Source organism: Acomys minous (genome assembly GCF_964271855.1).
Source record: "Acomys minous genome assembly, chromosome: 2".
In the NCBI taxonomy this organism is placed as follows: Eukaryota; Metazoa; Chordata; class Mammalia; order Rodentia; family Muridae; genus Acomys; species Acomys minous.
The window spans coordinates 27151177-27174808 of record NC_140484.1 but is presented as its reverse complement, the minus strand read 5'-3'; the positions used below and the strand labels follow the sequence as shown (position 1 = coordinate 27174808).

General features: G+C 43.1%; 2 protein-coding genes across 2 annotated transcripts in view; both read left to right on the top strand.

Annotated features, from left to right (window-relative positions):
* The window catches only part of LOC311592705 (uncharacterized protein), a gene marked incomplete at its 5' end in the record, with an annotated part of 42009 nt that extends 36207 nt beyond the window's left edge, over positions 1-5802 (top strand). Inside the window, 3 exons of the mRNA XM_084773425.1 lie at positions 908-998; positions 1416-1531; positions 5301-5802. Coding sequence (XP_084629551.1) covers positions 908-972 — 65 coding nt within the window. The 3' untranslated portion in view covers positions 973-998; positions 1416-1531; positions 5301-5802. The remainder of the gene's footprint in view (positions 1-907; positions 999-1415; positions 1532-5300) is intronic.
* A 1497-nt stretch (positions 5803-7299) lies between these two features.
* Positions 7300-23632, top strand: part of PTEN (phosphatase and tensin homolog) — a gene marked incomplete at its 5' end in the record, with an annotated part of 67561 nt that continues 51228 nt past the window's right edge. Inside the window, 2 exons of the mRNA XM_084773424.1 lie at positions 7300-7399; positions 7939-8745. Coding sequence (XP_084629550.1) covers positions 7300-7399; positions 7939-8745 — 907 coding nt within the window. The remainder of the gene's footprint in view (positions 7400-7938; positions 8746-23632) is intronic.

The following is a 23632-nucleotide window of genomic DNA, read 5'->3' as shown; positions in this document are numbered from 1 at the left end:
GGATCTCTGTGAGTGAGAGCCCAACTTGGTCAACATAGCAAGTTCCAGGACAGCATAGAGAAACCCTGTCTCAAATAACAGAAACAAACAAACAAAAGGCATTCCATTCATATGACAGGAAAATCAAAGGCACTAAACAACAGCATCATGGCATCTCGAAATAGAAGGATAAAGAAGAGAAAAATGAGGGATATGTAGGCAAGAGAGAAGGTACGGAGGAGGAAAGTGGAGGTGTAAATGAAAAAGAGGATAGACTAAGGGTCCAACAGCCATTTCCTCCAGTCTTTGCAAATTTTGTGTGGACTGATTTGCGTTGTTTGTTTTTGAGACACTATCTCACTATGTAGCCCTACTCTGTCCTAGAACTCACGAAGTAGACCAAGCTGCTCTGTAATTCAGAGAGCCAGTGGCCTCTGTCCTGCTTCGTGGGAGGTTAAAGGTGCCCAAATGTATTGCTATTCATACACAATAGAAGAGGAAGAAACGTCAAGAACAAGAGATCTGTTACTGGGGAGGAGGGATGGTGAGCCACTGGCAACTTTTACCCACTTGCATTGTATTACTTAAATAAATGCCTTAGTATTGTGAGATTTAGTTTTGGGGGTGGGACTAAAAAGATAACAGCCATAAAGACTCATGGGAAAAGTGGGTAAGGAAGCAGGCCGCTGCTGTCTTACCCTGGCACAAACAGGCCTGCTGAAAGCTAAGATTAAGCTCTCTTCCCTGGCCTTCCAGAGACTTAGCTTCAAAGCTTTGGAGCAGGAATGGTGGCTACAAGCTCAGCGACTCCAACTCCTCAGCAGGGGGCAGCGTTCCCTTTGTTCCTTGGTGAAGTTTGGGTTTTTTTTTTCTTCCTAAATCGTTATTCTCATGGCCCTTTCTTTCTTCACTTCATTTCTTTTTTCAGTCCTCACTGTTGTGTGCCTTTTTCAGACATTTGGAAAATACTTTTCCAATGATCTTAGGAACTGAAGAACTGTATGTAACTTTACAATGAGGTAATTCATGTTTGATTCCTTTTTTTTTTTTTTTTTTTTTTTTGAGATAGGGTTTCTCTGTGTAGCCTTGGCTGACCTAGACTTACTTTGTAGACCAGGCCGGCCTCAAACTCACATTGATCCACCTACTTCTGCCTCCCCCAGTGCTGAGATTAAAGGTGTGCACATCACACTAGGCTTCATGTTTGATTTTTGTTTTGTTTTGTTTTTGTTTTTACTTTTCAAGACAGGATCTCCCTGTGTAGCTTTGGCTATCCTGGACTCGCTTTGTAGACCAGGCTGGTCCTGAACTCACAGCGATCCACCTGCCTCTGCCTCCTGAGTACTGGGATTAAAGGTGTTGTGCCACCGTACCTGGCTCATGTTTGATTCTTAAGGGGCCTCGTCCTTGAAACTAACTTCAGGCTACCTATACAGGGCAGACGATGAACACAGATCACATCTCGTCCCCATATTCTGTGTCCAACTCTTGGGATGAAATGCCATGAAAAGCCATCGCTGCTCATCAAACCTCCCTGTGTTAACTTGATCAGGTAAGTATTAGAAGCTAAGCTTTTGCCCCATTTGCACTAAAGAGGTACATGGAAATTCCCCAGCTAAGGATCTGTCACTGAGTCTTGTGTAACGGAAACTTGTTAAATCACTGGTCCTAGTTTCTTTGTTTGTACAATGCAGTTGGTCAACGGCAGTGGCAGCGGCGGAGCGGGGGTGGGGGTGTCTTTGAGATTTCTTCCAGATCCTTCTAGAGCAGCCTGCCACAATGTGGGATGGAAAATGGCTGCTGTGTTGTAGAAATGCAACTATTTCTAGAGGAAAAGAGAATGTTTTTATGGGGCTGGAGAGATGGCTCAGCAGGTAACAGTACTGGCTGCTCTTCTAAAGGACCAGGGTTCAATTCACAGCACCCACATGGCAGGTCACAACTGTCTGGAACTCCAGTTCCAGGGGATCTGACACTGTCTCACACACACAGGCAGGCAGAACACCAACATGCAGAAGATAAAAATAAACCATTAAAGAAAAAAAGAAAAGGTTTTGCGCAGAACATTGTTAAGTAATACAAAAAGTGAAAAGCCTAGTTGAAGCAGAAGATGTTGGGGAAGAAAGAATCCTTGGAATAAGATGGAGATTGTATAGCACATAGCATCCCTATAGCACAGAACATCCCTGTAGCACAGGGCATCCCTATAGCACAGGGCATCCCTGATGCATCACAGCATCCCTGTAGTACACAGCATTCCTGTAGCCAGAGCATCCCCGTAGCACAGAGCATGCCTGTAGCACCACAGCATCCCTGTAGCACACAGCATCTTTCTCAGACAGCATTTATGGCAGTCACTAAGCAGACCTTTAGGCTCAAATGCTGGAAATTTTCTTAGTGAGCTCATTTATTTAAAAATGAAATTAGAGTTGATCTTCCCTGGTTATTTGATATTCTTTTGATAATAAACATTTATTTTTAGCTTTAATCTTATTGGGTGAAATAGCTTTTTTTGCCTTATGAAAACGAAAAATGATCAGTGCAAAGAACCTTCTATAGACCAAAAATTGTGGGGAGGGGCTGGAGAGATGGCTCTGAGGTTCAGAGAACTGTTTGTTCTTCCAAAGGTCTTGAGTTCAATTCCCAGCAACCACATGGTGGCTCATAGCCATCTACAATGAGATCTGGTGCCCTCATCTGGCGTGCAGGCCCACATGTGGACAAAATACTGTATAAATAATAAACAAATAAGTAAAATAATAAATAAATATAAACAATAAATAAATCTTTAAAATTGTGGGGAAACAATGATGGTCGTTTCAAGTCCCTGGGTTTTACTGTGATTTGTTGTGAAGCAAGAGAAAACTGAATGGGTTATGGAGCATCAGCACTGTGAACTTGACTTTGTCGTGCCCCGCCCTCCCCCCCCCCAAAAGAGGCTGCCACAGCTTTCAGCCCGAGGATTCAAGTTCCCAAAGCTGACTCACCATAATGAATGTGGACCCTGCTGGCCAGTCATTGTTCTAAGGCACAAAGCTTAGGCCAGCAGGAGCGCGGAACAGCCCCAAGTGTCTTTTGACGGAATCATTAAAATAATGGAAATAAGGCACCCTGTCAGCATGGCGCTAACTTAAGCAGGTTTTGTCTGTTTTCTCTTTCAAAAAAGGTACTCCTCCCTCCAAAGTAGGGATTACCTGGAAGCAGTGCCCTTCTGGACTCCATGTCAATGCCACTCCTGTGGGCTACCCTGAAACATTCAGTTTCTGTTATTAAAAGTGCTAAAACAGGAAACTAGGTTCCCCAGGCCTAGAGCTGGAGTTATGACCAAGGAATAGGATCTAGCAGTCGATGTGAACAGAAATAAAAGTGTTTCATGTCACTCCCTGAGTCACAATGTCTGAGTGCCATGTGGACACAGCAAATGGCTGGTCCGCTCTATGGTACCCCAGGGAACACCCAGTTTAGTCTCTACTTGTCTGAGACTAATGATTTCATACAGGATATCTCTTTCCTGAGAGAGAACCATTTGCAAGAGCTTTGGAAGAGGTTTAGGGTATGGAAAGCTTAGAGACAATTATTTGAAAATGTCTCTTGGAATATAGTACTGGAATGACTCACAGCAGAGCCTTCTGGAGAAAGTTTGAGCAAACTGTGTTTAAAAGAACATTCACAGGTTGGTAAGATGGCTCAGGGGGTACACGCGTGTGCCATCAAACCTGACAACCCGCCCTGGGTCCCCAGAAGCTGTGTGGTGAAAGGAGGGGACACACTCTTGCAAGTTGTCCTCTGACATGTTACACATGTGCCACCGTCTGTGCACAAGTGCCAGCCTATGCTTGCACACACAACAAATAAATGTATGTTAAAAAAAAAAACTAAAAGAAATAAACAATAAGAGGAAGGCCTTCAGAACAGCGGAACAAGGCAGTTTAAATTCAAAGTAAATTGTTTTATCTAATCTATTATTTTCTATTATTTAGAAATTGCTTTTTAGGTAAAAATAGAGATGCTTGCTTAAAAATTAAAGTGCTTGACTGAGCTCTCTTGTTGAAGGGTCAGAGACGTGGGGGAAGTGCTCATTCATGGCGCTTCAGCCCAGAGCATACAGCAGCACGTCAACTATTTATTATCCACATCCAGTTCTTGGTGTCCCACTTATCAAAGAAACTAAGATTTCTCATTGGACCTCTTTTGCATGTAGTAACAACACAGTTTTGGAATCAGCTGTTCGAATTAAAGCTGTTCGAATTAAAATTGAAGCTAGTTTATCATACTCCCTAATTACTCTATATAGTTAGTTTCCCTGGAGCTTTACATAATTCCCCCTTTGTTAAAAGCTTCTGTTTCTCCCTAGGGGGTTTTGAATCTAGACAGGTTAAAAAAAAAAAAGGTGCTAGGAAACCAGTGTATTGTAATATCTGTACAGCCAAGCAGATACACTTTCATTTGAACTTAAATTTTTGTTATTTTGTCTTTTTTTTTTTCCAGAGCTGAGGACCGAACCCAGGGCCTTGTGCTTGCTAGGCAAGCGCTCTACCACTGAGCTAAATCCCTAACCCCTGAACTTAAATTTTTAACATTTTATTTATTTTTTCTTTTTCTTTTTTTTTTTCTATCTAGATTTTTTTTTCCATCCCGGACTATTTATATCCTTTGAGTGGAGTAAAGAAGCGAAACACAACAAAAACATTTTAAAGGGCTGCATCAGTATTTCTTCCAGAAGCTTATACTCCTAACAAGACCTGATGTTGGCAGCCACACACCTGCCAACCCTGGTTATACATTCTCACTCATACTGGAGAGCGGAGGAACCTGACATGCAGGGAAGCAGGGAATGGCCTGCCAGCTTTCTCCCGTCCCTGGGAAGTGCTTGTGGGCTGGGGTCATGTCCCAGCACTCAGCACGGTGATGTCCGTACATCCAGGTGCTCTGGGAACAGAATAGACCACCACCCCCGACCACCCCCACCCCCACCCCCCCACCCCCAGCAACAGGAAGCTTGCGAATGAAGGCCTTTCTTTTTCTGAGCTTCTCAGACACTCAGACTAAAGTCACCCAAGATGGCTCCAGAGAAGAGGCAAAAGTCAGTGACGCTAACAGCACCGCCTCCTCAACCTCCTTCTCTGGATGTAACGTCATCCTTATGTTCCCCACCAAGCAGTAGCAGACACTCTACTGAGCACAACTTAGGTTTTTACCATCTAACATTTCGCGTTGGGGGTTATGTGTAAACTAGATCTCCATCTTAGATTAGGCGCTGTGAGCAAGCTTCATTTACATCTGTAGAAAGCAAACGGAGGCCTTTTCTCTATTGTTTTCAGATTACTCTCATCCGGCATCCCTGCCTCCCTCAACTGACCAGAACCGTGCACAAAAACAGCCTTCAATAAGCATCAACAGCTAGGGTTGCTAACTCCTGTGGAGAGATCTTAAAAGGATGCATCTAAATGCAAGGTTTGAGTAGCCTCAGAAAGCTCTTAATAGAACTGTAAATATCTCTGGCTTAATTAGCAGTCCTGGAGTTAGGTAATGGCCCGTGGCTCTCTGAGCCAGGCCTCTTGAGGTTTCTAGGCTTCGGGGGCTGCCTGCAACTATGCTGTGCACATACGCAATTTTCTTCCTCCTATACTTCATAAACCCTCAGCTGGCCTTCCTAGACACTTACTCGCAATTATTGCAATACCCATGATAACTGATTACTATTCTCCAAATGTCGAAAATGACCCAGCGCTTCAGCTTAGGTCTCAAGTCAGATACTTTAGGATTCAAATTGTCACCCTGAGAACTAAGTCCTCTGGGAAAAAGAACAAAAAGGAAGAAATCCCTACATTGGGGTTGATGTCATTTTTTTTTTTCCCTGCAAGCTCAAGGTGAGCGTTTGCTTTCTGGCTGGCTGGTGGGGGAGGAGGAGGAGGGGCTGCACGCTGGGTTATCTGCGTTTCTGAACCAGCTCTCTCAAACGCGACAGGTCAGCCAGTCCCAGCAGTAAGCTTTTACTTGACAGGTTTGTCCTGGGCTGACAGCCATTGACTAGGTGCTCAGATAAGTCACTTGGCTGAGTCTACAGTAGGTGGGGCGCGCTCACCAGTTCAGGGGCAGTGACTGGAAGTTTGTTGCAACATCGGTAAGCCCAAGCAGCCAGCAGCAACAGGAGATACCCTTTTGCCCCGCGAGTACAGATCTAGAAGGGGTTCACTTCATTAAGCGAAGGAGATGCGTCAGACCCCTCCCCGCGCTCCCCCGCCCCCCAGGGCCCGGCCTCTTCTCCCACGGTTGGGAACGCGCGGTGTGGGCAGACCCAGAGTAGGAGTCCCGTATCCTATCCCGGCCTTCTGGCTCGCTTCTATGGATTGCAAGGAAAGGAAGGAACAGCTTGGGGACTCTCCGCGTCAGCGTGCATAAACCGGCGGCGGCCAACAGCGAGGGTTGGCGGGGGCACGTGCTTGGATGTGGGTGCTTGTGTAACCAGCTCCCCAGGCGCTTGGCCCCGACAGCGCTCCTGCGGACCGCTTCGTGGGTTCTATCTTTCGCTCCGACCTGAGGAGGAGAGCTGGGGTCCAGCTGCTCACACGGGGTGGGGGACCATCTGATAGAGCTGAGGGGGACTAGCTCCAGCATCAGGAGCACTCAGATTGGGGAATGGGAATTTGGAAAGTTCCCCAACTAGGACCACACGTGACCTCCTCCAGAAAGTAGTTCCGGCCAAGGCTCGTGTATCCTTCCACCTCGCGTTTGAGCCCTCCCAGGCCTGCTCGCCCCGCCCACTCGCAGGCTGCAGCTTCCGACCGTCCCGTGCTCCGCACCCAGGCTCAGCAACCGGGTCCTGGAGCGTGCAACGGGTCCGACTGGGGCAGAATCTGGCCTCAGCGATCCAATTCTGCCGGGTTTTCATAGAGGCCATAAAGGGGAGGGGCGGCTTATCCCCTTCAAGGCCAAGCTTGACTGTGATCCGGCGGGTCCACCGCTGCGGGGAGCTACCGGGCTCGTCACCGGGGGGGGTGGAGGGGTGTGTGTGGGGTGCACCCTATTCACGGAGATCCACTTTGTCCACCCTGGATTTTCCTTTGGGCCCTGGAAACTCAGGGGAGACGTGAATGTACACGCCCGGCATGCACAATCATCGTGCTTGGCTGGGAGCGTTCATCTTTCGGGCAAACGATCCCAGCTGCCTGGGAAGCGAGAGGTGGGGCAGGGAACCGGAGCCCGATGAGGTGACCCACGCGGGAGACACAATAGGGGGGGTTCTTTGTGCAAAGGCTGACACCGTGGGGGAGAGATGTGCGGTGGCTAGGTAAAGACAGCCGCCGACAAATCGTAGCGATGCAGGGCAGGGAACGCAAGCCATTCCGAAGAAGCCCAAGGACGGAGGCAGGAAGGGTGGCCCTGGCCCTGGGGCACTGCAGCCAAGTCCGATCCACCCGTGAGCAATCAGCGATCCTTCTCAGCTCACCTTTGCTTGGCCACAGCCCGCCCTACCTTTGCCGGGTCTCTCGGCGCAGAGGCCGAAGCCGGCGCAGCTCCGGGAGCGAACCGCGACCACACTGGGCATGCTCCGGGCCTCTCACCGCCCTAGTCCCGCCCCGCCCCGCCCCGTCCCTCCCCCAGCTCGGCGCCCGCCTCCCTCCTGCCTCCCGCCTCCCCTCCGGCTTCGGAGGCGCCGGGCTCTCCCGGCGGGGCGGCGGAGGGAGGGAGGGAGGGCGGAGGGTGGGGGGGGGGGGGAGGAGAGGGGGGCGGGCTGGCCGGCGCACGGTGATGTGGCGGGACTCTTTGTGCACTGCGGCAGGATACGCGTTTTGGGCGTCGGGACGCGGCTGCGCTCAAGCTTCTCTCCTCTCGGAAGCTGCAGCCATGATGGAAGTTTGAGAGTTGAGCCGCTGTGAGGCCAGGCCCGGCGCAGGCGAGGGAGATGAGAGACGGCGGCGGCCGCGGCCCAGAGCCCCTCTCAGCGCCTGTGAGCAGCCGCGGGGGCAGCGCCCTCGGGGAGCCGGCCGGGAGGCGGCGGCAGCGGCGGCAGCGGCAGCGGCGGCGGGCCTCGCCTCCTCATCGTCTGTTCTAACCGGGCAGCCTCTTCTGAGCGAGCGGCTTCGGAGGGAGACGGTGGAAGCCGCGGGCTCGGGCGGGAGCCGGCGCAGGCTCGGCGGCTGCACCTCCCGCTCCTGGAGCGGGGGGGAGAAGCGGCGGCGGCGGCCGCGGCTCCGGGGAGGGGGTCGGAGTCGCCTGTCACCATTGCCAGGGCTGGGAACGCCGGAGAGTTGCTCTCTCCCCTTCTCCTGCCTCCAACACGGCGGCGGCGGCGGCGGCACGTCCAGGGACCCGGGCCGGTGTTAAGCCTCCCGTCCGCCGCCGCCGCACCCCCCCTGGCCCGGGCTCCGGAGGCCGCCGGCGGAGGCAGCCGCTGCGAGGATTATCCGTCTTCTCCCCATTCCGCTGCCTCGGCTGCCAGGCCTCTGGCTGCTGAGGAGAAGCAGGCCCAGTCGCTGCAACCATCCAGCAGCAGCAGCAGCAGCAGCAGCCGCCGCCGCAGCAGCAGCCATTACCCGGCTGCGGTCCAGGGCCAAGCGGCAGCAGAGCGAGGGGCATCAGCGACCGCCAAGTCCAGAGCCATTTCCATCCTGCAGAAGAAGCCTCGGCACCAGCAGCTTCTGCCATCTCTCTCCTCCTTTTTCTTCAGCCACAGGCTCCCAGACATGACAGCCATCATCAAAGAGATCGTTAGCAGAAACAAAAGGAGATATCAAGAGGATGGATTCGACTTAGACTTGACCTGTATCCATTTCTGCGGCTGTTCCTCTATTGCTTTTCTGTCACTCTGATAACGTGGGAGTAGACGGATTCGAAAATTTTTCCGTAGTTGGGGTGACTATAACGTTTAATACTGGTCACATTTCTAGCTCGTGTGTGTTGTGTCTGTTCCAGTGTATTCAACCTAGGGAGTGTTCGGCTAGACGGAACTCATGCCTGCTTGCAAGTGTCAAAGCACGGATTGGTTTCTTGTCTAGCTCCGTGGTCTTCTTCCTAAAATCTATTGTCCGTTAATGCAGAGCACTGTACACTGGATTAACCAGCTAGTTAGTCCAGCCTTCTAGATGAGCCAAAAAAAAAAAAATGCTTTGAGGTTGTGCATATTTCGATTAGATCGTGACTTAGGCCCTAGATCTAGGGTGTAGATCAGATTAAAATGAAAGTCCGTGCGGCACGTAGGCACATTGCCTCAGAATCTTGCAGTGATTGTTTTTAGTTTCCTGGGTTGCATTGGTAGATTCTTCTAAAATGTGACTTGGCTGATTTGCATAACTTTATAAGCATAGTCATCTTCGGCATATATGGTGCAGATCTGAGGGTAAAAGTAGGTTTGTGTGTTTAAACCGAGGCAGTTAGAACTTTGGAGCTGCATTTAGAAGTTTTGTAGTTTGAAATCAGTAGGGCCAGGAAATGTGTTATTGGAGCTTTTAATAGAACTTTGTTAAATTAGACTTTCTTGATGAGAGGAAGGATAAGATATGAAATTTGCATTTCAGTTGTATTTTACCTACGTTTGGCCATACGTGATAGAATGGAGACTGAATAGTTTTTTTCCCGAGATGATGATGTCCGTGTGAGTTCAAGGATATTGTGTGTGGCAAAGGATTGCAGAAGTTAAACCTCAGCTCTCACATGAAATTTAAGTATTATTAGCACGAACTAGAATTTGCTGCTCGTATTTTTTGTTTCAGGTGCTCAGACCCCGGTGGCTGTCCATGGGTTTTACCTCTGATTTGTGTAGAATGTCAGGTGTAACTTAGCCAGCTAATATCCAGAAATACTGGCAAGGATGGATCACTGGCTTCAGATTGTAGGTATGCTAGCTTTCTGCATGCGGTAATTTACTGAGTCAGCTTGTTGAATAAGACAGAAACCCAAGAATTTTAACGGCGTATAGTGCCGAGTGTCTAAAAGTTAGGCCTTTGTACTTCAAAAGTTGGTGGTTATCTTAAAGCATTTATCTTTGCAGTTTCAGGTACCATGTGCTGGTTTTGATCAGGAAAGAGGGCCCTCCTTTTTTGCAGAGTGGGAAGTATTGGCAGAAATTGAGAGCCTTTGGAGGTGGCTGGTGTGAGGTGTGAGAAGACACAAGTTGCTAATCTGAAGATCTATTGGGCCTTTTGTTAACGACCCAGAATTTTGTTATGTGATTTGTAGCAATGAGCAATACTTAGTTAACATTATGTAATTGCATAATGGTTCATAAGGTATTCTTGGTAAAAGTTATTTTTTAGTAAATATTAGTAGACCTTTCTTAAGGTAGGAGGGCAACAACTTGTCTATTCATGTCCTGCAAATAAACCATGGTGGAGAGACTTTTTTTCCCCTTTAAGAAAATGTTTTCATTTGGTGGAGGATTGATTGCATTAGCAGCATTTAAAATGCATAGCTACTAAAAAAAAAATGCTTACTTTCGGCTGAGATTTTGTTCTGAAATGAAGATGGAACTCACTGAAGTACTGACTTCACACAGGCTAATTTTCTTTTAAGCTAAAAATACAGTTTGCAAGAAATCTTTACTTTTCAAGCTTGCATGAATTGCAAAGCTTTACTCAAGATGGACTTGGCCTTTTCGAGAGGTAACTGAAGAAGATTTTGAGTTGTCACTTGGCTTCAAGGCAGTTTACTGTGTGAATTAGTGATAATAGTCTTGATCTAGAAGGATTATTCAGGTATTTAATTTTTTAAAAAAGACTCACATTGAAAGAAAATCTAAAATGCCTGTTGGGCAGACTTCTCTTAGCTTCCGAAGTATACTTCTGTGTTGCTCTTCCCGTTTGATTTAAGATTGTCAGGGGCGTAGGACTCCAAGATGATTTTGCCAAATCTGTATGTATGAGCGGTGACGTGATTGCAGTTCCTTATTTGATTTAACAGTACATGGGCTTCTGCATGTGCAACTTAGTGTGGCCGAGAGCTCTACAACTATACTTTTAGTTATATGCATAGAAAGCAGTATCAAATATTTCATCAAATGACTAATAACACTTAATTTCTAGAGCTGTGGTTTTATTGAGCCAAATATTGCTATGAAAAAGAGTCAGTCGGGAAAAAGTCAGCAGGTCCTCGCTCTTCTGAAACTTGTCCTCCCAGTAATTTTGATGAGCCAGAGGGCTCGCTTGGTTCCTCATCAGTGTTTTCTGTGTGTGGGGGCAGGGATTAAAAGATCACTGAAGACTTGTACTGGTCAGTGTTGGCAACGATGCTGGCCGAGTTTAATTCCTGCATGAAAGTAGTTAGTGGGATACCTTTATTTGCTAAGGAAGGGTCACCAATGATGTACTTTCTCAGAGGAAAGTTGAGGAAAATTCAGTTTTAAAATCCTTTACAAAGCTGAATTTGTTGATTGGATTTTATTTTTGATTTTTTGAGACAGGGTTTCTCTGTTACAGAGCCCTGGCTGGCTTGGACTCTCTTTGTAGACCGGGCTGGGCTCGAACTCACTGACATCCGCCTGCCTCTGTGTCCCCAGTGCTGGAATTAAAGAGTGTGCCACCACGCCTGGCTGGATTTTATTCATAACACTCTGGAAAATAGGCTGAATGCGAGGCAGCAAGATTTAATGTTTTTAAAGCACATGGAAGGTTCAGGCTTCTGTTACAGTTTTTTTGTTTGGTAGATACACTTTTCAAGTGCTCATCATAGGAATATTAGTACCTTATAGCGAGCATAGTGATTAATATTAGCTGTTTTGTTAAAGGCAAGTGATTGTTCAAAGTAATTATAGTTTTCTTTTTAAAAGACTACATCCTTTATCTTGCCTTTTTCATAGTCATTTGTGTTTCTTTCCTGAGAAACATGACTACATAATTGCTGCATAATAAGTTGCATGTTTCATTTTCCCTAAATTTACTTAAGAGTAAAGTGCGTCAAAAGGAGTAATTTTCAGTTACATATAATTCAATATAAGGAAAAGAAACTTTATTACTGCCAGTTGTAAAAGTTTATACAGCAGTATATTGATGCAGACTTAGATTGCTTATAAAATATTAAAAGAAGACTAAATGATTTAAGTTAAATATGAGAACATCTAACTACGCTAATTTTAGACTTAGATTTAGAAAATGGAGATTCATTGCCTTTGACATTTTTATTTTAGTAACAGAAAGGCAGTGTATTTTAATTGTTGTGTGGAACATTATATCTAATTTCTCATAACTACATAAAATAAATTCCTAAGTATGATGAAATAGCTTACCTTCTGGAAAGGAGTTCAACTCTTTTAAATGTTACAACTTGAAATTTGTCTTTATTTGCTGTTTGTCCATTTATTCATAGCTTGACAGTGTTTAACAGGTTTTTGTTTTTGTTTTGGTTTTTTGAAGCAGGATTTCTCAGTGTAGCTCTGGCTGTCCTGGACTCACTCTGTAGACCAGGCTGGCCTTGAACTCAAAGTGATCCTCCTGCCTCTGCTTCCCATGTGCTGGGATTAAAGGTGTGCACCACCACACCTGGCCCTGTTGAACAGTTGTTAAGCCACTTCTGAAATAGTCACTTTGATGACTTGATTTGAAAATTGTTTGTATAGGAAGAAACCAGAAAGTTTGAACATTCATTTCTGTAACTATTCAGTTTTCAGTTTTTTATTTTGTGTCTTTGTGCCCAAAATATAGACAATGTTTTGATATTGATACTGTATATGAATTCATAGTTGCTAAAGATAACTTTAGGACAGTGTTTCATTCCCACAGGCCCATGGGCCTATTCCACCTCACAAGTGTTTAGTTGCAGAAGGCAGTGTTAGTTATTAATAGATAGCATTTTTGTTTTTCCATTAGCAACTACTGGCTCATAAAAGAGAAGTTTTACTGCTTTGAGCAGATGACTCTTGAGTTTTGTTCCCTTTTCTTTTCCCAGTAGATAAACTTGATTTTCAGAACCAGAATTGGAGAATTGGGTTTGTGGTCTACAATTAAGAAAAGTTGCCTGGCATCGTGGCGCACACCTTTAATCCCAGCACTCAGGAGGCAGAGGCAGGCGGATCTCTGTGAGTTCGAGGCCAGCCTGGTCTACAAAGTGAGCCCAGGACAGCCAAGAGTACATAGTGAAACCCTGTCTCGAAAAACCAAAAAAAAAAAAAAAAAAAAAAAAAGTTACAGGATTTGTTCCAAAGATCATAATTTAGGTAGTACATTTGTGTAGTTATAAAGGGAATGATCTCTGTAAGTATTCTGTATTTTTTGTAGTTGCTTCCGATCTGGCAGTTTTGAAATTGCTGTTGGAAACATCTGATGTTGAGTGTAGATGAAATGGCTTTACGTTAACGAGGACTTGCTCATCCTGTGTTGTAGGCCATGCTACTGTCACATAGCTTTCTTGGCTAGGTGCTTAAAGGTGTCTGACGTGGGGTGATGGCTCTCTTGATGTTGAATGTATTGGCAGAGATGAATTAGGACCTTGGGTTTGATGCCTCACCTCCTTTTCTATTCCCTTCGTTGGTTGCAGAAGAAGTGCTAGCAGTTTCATCTTCTAAATACTTTCTAATGGAACAAAAAGACTTTTTTTCAGGGGAATATTATTATCAGAGTAAACGTGTTTCAGGAAGGAGTTGGTTTTGCCTGGGCAGTTCTAATTTTGCTCTGAATGGATAGGGCGCTCTCTTCATTGCAGCCGTTGGTTGGCATAGGGACATTTGCGGACATCTCGACAGTACCAGACTTAACTTGTTGTAGAGTTAACTTTGGAGAGATGGGAACTTCAGTTGCACCTGCTAGTAAAAGAATGTTTGTGCTGTTAGTCAAACAGTTATAATCAGAAGCCAATACTTTGAATATGAACAGTAGTGACTCTAACTTACATTTGAGTTTTCTATGTGTATGTATGTATGTGAGTATGAAGTTAACAAAGTTGTATTCTAGGGAATGGATTTTCTCCTTAATGAACAGACTGCTTTTGAGGTTATCTTAAAACATGACTGAGTCTTAAATCACCTTAAAATGTGGCTGGTTTTATCTATCTTCTGAAGTGATACATTGTTTCATCTTAGTTTTAGGCAAACAGGGTAGACTTAGGCTAGCTAGGTGCTGTGCTGTCATCTTGGCTGTCACTTGGATGATAACTCTGTGCTGTTTAATTTTCTCAGTATTACTTCCCCTGAAATCAGGGAAGGATAATGGTGCCCACCACAGAAGCTTGTCTACCTCCAGCCAGGCCGAGGCAGGAGGCTCCCAGGAAGCCCTGCTCCAGCCTGGACCAACTGCAGCCCGCACGCCAGAGCTTCATAGTGAGAGCCTGTCCGAACAAACAGCAAATAGCAGCATAATCCCCTTAGGTACCTAGCTCATTGCAAATATGTAAATCATAGCTACTACTCTTTAAAACTAATTTCCATTTATTCATATAAGAAATTTTTTCATTTTTGTTTATGAATTTGCTCAGTTTGAGACCTGTTAATTTTAATTGACTCAAGCTATGGCTTTTGACTTTAAAAGGGGGATTCTTTAGGAACTCTTGGGGGTAATGTCTATATGTCTAATGTTGCCCATCACTCACACGGTTGCTGAGAGCAAAGTTAGGTATGCTCATCAAAGTGTTTGCTTTCAACTTTTAAGGGAAGATGGAAACTTTCAGTTTAACATCATGGATTTTAAAACTATATTTTGTGATATTAAACTTTCTTTTGTACTCAATATAGATGAGTTTAAATGATATATTAATGATAGAGATGTGACATGTTTGCTCTTATGAGTTAGGTTTGCACCATGTCGCCCTGGCCTGTCTAGAACTTGTGGCCATAGTTAGCCAGTATCATGGTTATTTTTCACAAAGTATATTGTGAAACTCAGAGTTATATACACTCCTTTTCAGTAAAGCTAAATTAGCATTTCCTTTTAAGTTCACCTTTATGGAGTAGCCATACAGCTCTGCTAATTTACATTTATTACAACAGACATGTATTCAATATAATCTTCAGTGATTAGTATAAGAATTTAAAGTTAGCGTTAAACCTACAGTACTGTGTCCCTTTTCACATTTAGCCGAGATTTTCAGTATAACTAGAACTTTGAAATGGGAATAAAAGCTAAAGAGATATTTTTGTTTCACATACTCTATTTTTAAAAATTACAATCATTTATTTGAGGCAAGGAGTGGGAGCAGTGAAACAGAGCCTAAGTGTGGGAGGTCAGAGGACAGTTATGGGAGTTGGTTCTCTGCGCCCTCCAGGTGGCATTGGGAATGGCCTTCAGGTGGTTAGGGTAGCAGGAAGTACCTTGAGCCATCATAGAAGCTCACACGCTGTTTCCTTATCTGGTGGAGGAAGACTAGAGAAAGTGTGCCATCCGCATGCCTGGCCGTGACAGGAACATTGCTTCTTGCCTTGTGTTGGCCTTTCAGGTGTGTAGTGCCCTCAGCAGTGGAGCACCTTAGTTCCCAGGGGTCTTTCTACAGATTTATTTTGAAGTGCAGAGTGAATGCTGCTGTAATTATTCATGACTGTGTACTCCTGTGATTTTTTTTTTCCTTTCCTTTTCTTGTGCAGAGCTTTGTAACTTAGCTGTGTATTTTGTGTAACACAGGTTATAAAATCGAGTTGCATATCTTGATGTCTGACCCTCTTACCTTGTCTAACTCAGTTTCTGTGTTTTTCTTCTGTGTACCTGTACTATGGCCAGTGCACAGGTGTTGTGTCATCAGAGTTCTGCAGGATAAATAACTTGTTTCTCTAAAAAGTTATAAAATTTTTGTAGATTTTTTTTTTAGGCTGAAGTAGAATAGTTTCTCCTTCCTTTTTAACTACTGATTGCAGACCTAATTTGTGTGTTTACTTTTGAATCTTTGAATAGGATGTAATTACTCAAGGTATAAGGGTATGCATTCTGCTTTGAATTCAGTTATCTTTAAATAAGATGTATTCCTAAATGTGATTCATAAAACCAATAAACATGTTTAAAGTTAGAAGCAATTTTTTGCCTTGAGACAAATGCAGATTTTTTCCTTTTTTTTTTCTCTTTAATGAGACTTGTTTTTGAATATTTATGTTACCCTGAACTAAATAGAAGTAAAAATTTTCTTTTAGAATGAATTTTTTGGCAGATAATACGGTTGTCTTTAGATCTCTGTATTGCATTATCTCCCATCAAACAAACCTTAGTGTGTTATAGTCTGTGTGTATATGTATGTGTGTGTTTATAGGCTACGTACCAGTCTACATCGGTGCCGACCTCTGTTGCCCTCTGCCTTATTTCTTGAGACAGGGTCTCTCTCACTGAACCTGGAGCTTGTGGTTTGGCTAGACTGGCTGTCTTCTGCCTCTGCCCTGAGTGCTTGGTTACATGTGTCCACCGGCATGTGTGACTTATACATTTACCTGACCTCAGGTCCTTGTGCTTGCATAGTAAGTGCTTTATCCACTGAACCATTTCCTCAGGCTTCTCCACCGCCCCCCCCCCATAGGTTCGTTAAAACAATAGACATACTAGTCCTAAATAGCCTTATGTAGTAAGTACATTGATCTTGTAGACGAGGCCCAGTGATTTAGAAAGGCAGCCTGCTAGGATGCAAAGAGCGTAGCCTGGAATTAGCCAGACCCCAAATACAGCTTAAATCCTTGCCCTAGTTTTCATCTCTCTCATGTGAGGTAAAGCTGTGAATTGTAGGTGTTTGTTGTTGTTAGAAGCACATGGTCTTTCCAGAGTACAGTGTGCTCGCTCAGGAGCATCCCTTCCTACGTCCTCTGAACGTCTCATCATGTCTGGGAACATTTTGGTGGGCATGGATCTAACTGACGTGGCAGAAGCCTTGGTTGCCCTTAGTGGGTTGAGGCTGCTATGCTTTCAGACATCTGCAGGACTTGGGTGTCTCAAATGCTAGAGGAAGTGTACAGCGCCTTTGCCTTTGATTGTGGACCCATGAAGAAACTTGCTGGATGGTGGAGCTGGGCCTAACCAGGTTTTCTGGCAGTTGTAGGGCCTGTATTTCTTTATAAGAACTAAATATTTCGCTAATAAGAGCGAGATTTATTTGATGAGGTTCTGCGTCTTTTGCAGTTTGCGAGAGTTTGAATGTCTGCTAGAAAAAGGCTAAACTTGTTCCTAGTGAACTGTGTATCACCACTGTTCAGAAGGGATCACAGGGAGGGAATGCAGGATGGGTGTACTTAAAAGGAAGCACTTCAAGTCAGGTGTGTCGCTCTAGTCTGTAATCCCAGCACTCTCCAAGCTGAGGCAGGAGGATTGTTTCATGTCTGAGGACAGCCCGGGCAACCTCATCCTTTGAGTTCTAGAGTCAAAAAAGGAGGATTTCCACCCCCCTCCCCCACTTTTTGAACAGTTTTCTTTGTAATTGTCTAGGCACTTACTTTGCTGCTAGTGTCTTTAATCTGTTTGTTTAACGTGTTCTTTAGTCTTAGACTTTTACTCTAAACCCCTCTTTCTTCACATCGGATGCAGTTAGATGTGCTGGTGTGAACTGGCAACTTTCCGACAAATAAGAACAAAAGCTGTCACATTTTTCCAGCTGAAGAGAATGGGGCTGACTTGACTGAAATTCTCGATGCATGTTTACACTCTTTTCTTAGCCTTGCATTGAATTAAAGTGTTTTATTTCCCTAAAATAAAAACTGGAATCACCGAGAAGTTTTTCTGAATTGGGCATGTGAGTTTTGATTATTCCAGAGATGCGCAGATTCTGAGGGAGTAAAAAGGACATTGGATTTCTTGGTTTTATTTTTAGGGATCACAAGCATAGTTATGAGCATTCTAGGAATAGATTAATTGCTATGTTTTGTTTAGGTTTTTTTTTTTTTTTCTGTGTAGTTTTACAATTTCATTTGCTGCTCACTTTACACAGAATAAAATGTCAGGGCTTTAATTAAGTAATGATTTAGAGTTTTGGCTTTTAAGTTAAGGGGCAGTGTTTAGGCATACTGAAACCAACACGACCTTTCACAATAGCCTCATAGTCCCCAAGAAAAGCAGAATGTATTCATTGCTGTAATCAATTGAGTAGATTTACAGTGATTGAGTCTGAATTAAAGACTCGTTTGTTAAAGAAAATTGCTTTTATGTTACTGAGAGAAAAATCACCTCGTGTTTTTGTTGGTGGATTTTTGTTTTGCTTTGTTTTTAGCTTCATGGTGAACGTAGAGGTGCCTATAGTGCCTCATAATTGACATTGTCAACATGTACTTACCTATACAGTAAGATTTCTCCACCTTCTTTCTTACTGTTTTCCTTATAGTGGACTTAGGTAACATAGGGAAAATTTTTATGATACAGATTTTTAAAAAAATCAAAATCCAGTAGCAAAAAAAGAAGTATTACAGTCTTTTTTTTTTTTTTTTTTTTAAAGATTTTTTTATTTATTTAGTATACAATGTTATGCCTGCATGTGTGCCTGCCTGCCAGAAGAGAGCATCAATCTCATTATAGATGGTTGTGAGCCACCATGTGGTTGCTGGGAATTGAACTCAGGACCTCTGGAAGAGCAGACAGTGCTCTTAACCTCTGAGCCATCTCTCCAGCCCAAGTATTACAGTCTTGAAATGCCTCCACCCAAAATTTCTTCTAGGGAATCTATTGCACATTTAATACTTGTTGCTTTTGTTACTTAAGTGAGGTAATGCACGTGCGAACATATTATGTGTAATATAAGTTATATATATGAGACAGTTTCTACTTCCCTAGCCCATTCTGGCCTAGAACTCATTACATGCATCCTATTTTTCCAGTCTCTCAAGGGCTGTGATTACAGCCTTGTATTATTATTCCAGGCCAAAAATACATCTGATACGCTAATTTCATTTATTTTGGAATATTTTGCTGTGTTGAAATTAAAGTGTAATAGAAGCAATTTGAATAATTAAGCTATTTTCACACTAGAGTGGGCATAGCTTTTGTTACTGTCCTTTGGAATCCAGGATCCTGGGCTTGTCGTGTTGTTATATTGCATATTTTGAATAATGTGCCTTATATTTGCATAGTTGGCCCGTGTAATTGTTGCAGTATTAATTGATTAATGTTTGCTGTGCATTTAAGCTGATAACCAGTAGTAGTGATTAGTGAAAAGTCTGCATTTAGCAGTTTGTCAGGTTTTATTTTTGAGTCAGATGCTAAAAAAAACTTTATATCAGCTGATCAATAGTCTTTGTTATATTAATTTATATAATTTGAATAAAATACTTACAGCAAAATGATAGAAACAATTTTATTACTTTATAAACAGTTACTACCAGGTGTGCTTGCATAGCCTGTAGTCTTAGCGACTATGAGGTGTCCTTGGAGAAATCAGAAATTGAGTCACCCTTGGCTACATAGTGAGTCGAAGCCCAGCTTGGGCCACAGGAGACCCTATCTTAGAAAACTTAAAAGCCAAGTGCAGAAAAAAACCAAAATTTACAAATAAAATGAAACTTGAATTTGACATTTTCATCTAGGCATAAGGTTGCTGTCTTACAATCTAATAAAAATTAGGGGTGGCAAAAATATTTTGTTAGTGTTTTTTGTTTGTCTGTTTTTCAAGACAGGGTTTCTCTGTCTAGCTTGACTGTCCTGGACTCTTGAACTCACAGCAATCCATCTGCCTCTGCCTCCTGAGTGTTGGGATTAAAGGCATGTGCCACCATGCTTAGCCTATGTTAGCGTTTTCATGTTGCCGTTTTAGGTTGGAAGGCATAGCCTGGTGTTTTGAGTGGTTTGTAGGAAATTTGGTTGATATAACAGTATACTAAAAAGTGTGATACGTTCACTAGACTATTTCCAGATTGTAGTCACATTGTGTATGTGAAGGTGCTTGTTTGTTACCACTGTAAAGGTCACAAGTTGTGGTTATTGTGTGATGTCCAGGACCCTGGGCTTGCATCTGTTCTTCAAATGTAGGAAAAAGTTAAGAGAAGTTAGTGGTAGTCAGTGGTTTTGACACCTTTGTTCTTGGAATCATCTAATTATAAGTTTTTAAGAACGAAGATAAGTTTTAGGCCTTCCTAAAAATGAACTGACGGTGTGCTGCTGTCAGTGACACTCTTCTGCTAACCCACTCGGCTGCACAGGGGCCAAAGACGCTGCCTGGCTCTGGTCACTTCCTGTACCGGAGCAGATGGAGCTTCAGTAGAAGACAATAAGTTAGACAAAATTTCGGGAATTTCAAACTAGGTGTTCTAACGTTATATAAGAATCGATAGTAGAAAACTCAGTGAGGGAACCGATTTAATAAGCAACTTTAAATGTTTGCTTCAAGGATTTTCCCCCCTCTACAACTTAATTTCCATCTGTATGTAAAAGACCACCCCCACTTAAACATTTTTGTCTTGCATTAACACTAGTTGTTTCTAAATGTTTCCACCTCCATGAACTTGATGTTTGCTACGCTGTGTAGAAGTCTTGGTTTTTGCAGACAGGGTCTCTCTGTGTAGCCTTGGCTGCCCTGGACTCACTTTGTAGACCAGGCTGGCCTTGAACTCACAGCGATCTGCCTGCCTCTGCCTCCGCCTCCCAAGTGCTGAGATTAAAGGCGTGCACCACCACGCCCAGCATAGAAGTCTTTAATATATCTTGATGTGGCTTAATAGAACCTGATGCATTTTAGTTTTGTTTGTTTGAGACAGGGTCTCTCTGTGTAGCCTTGGCTGTCCTGGACTCGCTTTATAGACCAGGCTGGCCTCAAACTCACAGCGATCTGCTTGCCTCTACCTCCTGAGTTCTGGGATTAAAGGCGTGTGCCACCACGCCCTGCGCATTTTAGTTTTTTTATTACATGAATTTATCCTTCCTTTCTTCCTTCCTTCCTTCCTTCCTTCCTTCCTTCCTTCCTTTCTCTCTTTCTCTTTCTTTTTAGACAGGGTTTCTCTGTGTAGTAGCCTTGGTTGGCTGTCCTGAACTTGCTTTATAGAACAGGCTGGCCTCGAACTCACAGAGATCCACCTATGTCTGCCTCCCAAGTGCTGGGATTAAAGGTGTGGGCCACTGCACCCAGTTTATCTTTATTTTATTTTCTCAAGTGGAGGCTTTTGTTTTTGTTTTTGTTTTTATGAGCCAAATGATTATAATAAAAACAATGCTTTAAATTTAGATAATTGAATTTCTATTCTGAAACCCATCTTTGTACCTGTGGCCTATAGTTTTGAAGCCTATTGTTGGTTAGTGGTTTTGAGGAAGATTTTGCTAGTTCAGTTTCTAGACGTTGACTAGAGTGACTTTTACTTTGGTCAACACTGAACTAACTGTTTGGACCTTTTTGCATAGGAAGCCAGTGCGCACATAAGTAATCCTTCCTATGTTAAGTGCAGCTTTTACCCAAATATTGAAAGTTTAGGAATTATTACCTATTCTGCATGCTTAGTATTTGGATAATGTGGAGTTCCTGTCTGATTATTTTATTTTTATTCGTTTCATTTACCTTTCTACCTTTTGTGTATTCAACTTTCCCTCTGTGTCTCCCTCTTCTTTCTTTCTGTTAGGCTTCCCTGTGTAGTCCCGGTTGGCCTGAAACTCACAAGACCCCTACTGCCTCCGCCTCTTGGCATGAAGGGTGCATGCTACCACACCTTGGCCAAACTTTATGGCTCATCCCTTATCAGCTGAAAAGGTTGACTTTCTTCAGTTTTTTTAATTTTTAATTTTAGCTTAACTATTACTATGTTTTTCAAATATGTTCTTTGAACATACAGATTATAGATTACAAAGCTGCTTTCTCCCACAGAGGCAGTAATTATTTTCTTAGTAAAATTGTACTCCTCCAGTAAATTACTTAAAAAGTAAAGCATTTTTATCTATTTTAACATACACCAAAGACTTGCTTTTTTTTTTTGTAGGTTGTTTATGTATTTTATGTGTGTCTACATGTATGCCTGTATGACAGAAGAAGATAACAGATCTGATGGTTTTGAACTACCACATGATTGCTGGGAATTGAACTCAGACCTCTGGAAGAGCAGCCAGGGCTCTTAATCGCTGAGCTATCTTCCCAGCCTCCAAAGACTTTTCCATCTGTCAATACAGTTAAAATGTTAATAGAAAAATTTCATATTCTAAAATGAAATTTGACTATCGTGGTGGTGCACACTTTTAATCCCAGCAGTCAAGAGGTGGATCGCTGTGAGTTCAAGGCTAGCTTAGTCTACAAAGAGAGTCCAGGACAGCCAAGGCTACACAGAGAAACCCTGCTTTGAAAAACCAAACAACCAATATACATAATTTCAGACTTGGGGAATAATTTATAATTCATAGATATAAAGTTGATTATAGTCATTTAAATGTCTTCGGTGGGACTAGGAATCATTTAACAATATTAAAATAACACAATTAGAAAATCAGTATAATTTTCTTTACTATAGTCACGAGTGACTCTGCCTCCCGAGTGCTGGGATTAAAGGCGTGCGCCACCAAGCCCGGCTGAAGGAATTCTTAAATTTAAGGAATTGAGTGGAAATAATGTGCTGGGAATTTAACCTAGGAACTTCCATATGCAAGGCAGAATGTTCTACCATTGTGCTAAGAAACCATCCCTTTCTTACTTTTGAGTCAGGTTTTCCTTGACTCACCCAGGCTAATCTTGAACTGATAGGTAGCCCAGAAGGCCTAGAATCTGTGATCTTCCTGTCTCAACCTACCAAATAGCTGGCATTACATTACAGCCATGTGTCACCGTGCCAGGTTGATTCTGTTTCAAAAGTTGTTACTGCTCTTGGGTGTAGTGCCTGTAACCTCAGTATTTAGAGGAGGAGACAGAAAGATCAACTGGAGCTTAACTCTCCTCCTGGCAAGTTGCAGACCAGCAGAGGCCAAGACATCTCTCTTCCCACAAAAAATAAAGCTTGTCACTGGAAATTACATTAATTTATGTATATGTGTACATTATTATGTATGTTGTCATTTCATAGTTAATTGTCAGTGTTTGGTATTGTCTTTTCACAAATGAAATTTTTATCTATTAAGAAATAACTTTTTGTTTGCTTGTTTGTGATTTCCCTTAAAGACAGAATATTCCCTGGCTGGCCTTGAAACTCAGATCTGTCTGCCTCTGCCTCAAGTGATGGCATTAGAGGTGTGACCCACCACGCCTGGCCTATTATTTTTTAAAGCTGTTTATAATCACTGTTTTTTTTTTACCAGCCATTCTAAAAGCTATGGTTTGCTTCTGTACTTTGTTGTAGTTATTTCCGTATTCTTTTATGAATCACACTTCTGAATCCTTGTAGACATACTTCCTTGTGTGGTTTATTTTCTTGACTGTATTGCTGGAGCAGAATGAAAACATTCATGTTTTATAGTCATATTTTAGAGATCCTTTGTCAAATGCACCAACTTATTAAGTAGAAAAACTGATTAGTTAATGTTTACATGCAGGGTTTGTATACTCAGATTGGCCTTCAACACTACTGTTTCAGCTTCCTAAGTGTTGGGGTTGTCAGCATCAGAGGCACGTTGCCATGATGCCTATTTGCAGTTGGTTTTCTTTTCTTTTTTTAGCTGAGACAAAAGTTTTATTCGTCTGCCCGGCTGGCCTGGAACTTGTTATGTAGACTAGGTTGGCCTGGAACTTCAGTGATCCTCCTGTCTCTCAACTATTGGGATTTTAGGTTTGTGCCATCACACCTTACGTGAAGAACTCTGATTACAATAACCTTAGTTACAGCTATAGAGCTCATTGCAGTTTTATAGATTCAAAGATGTTTTCATATATCTTACACAAATTA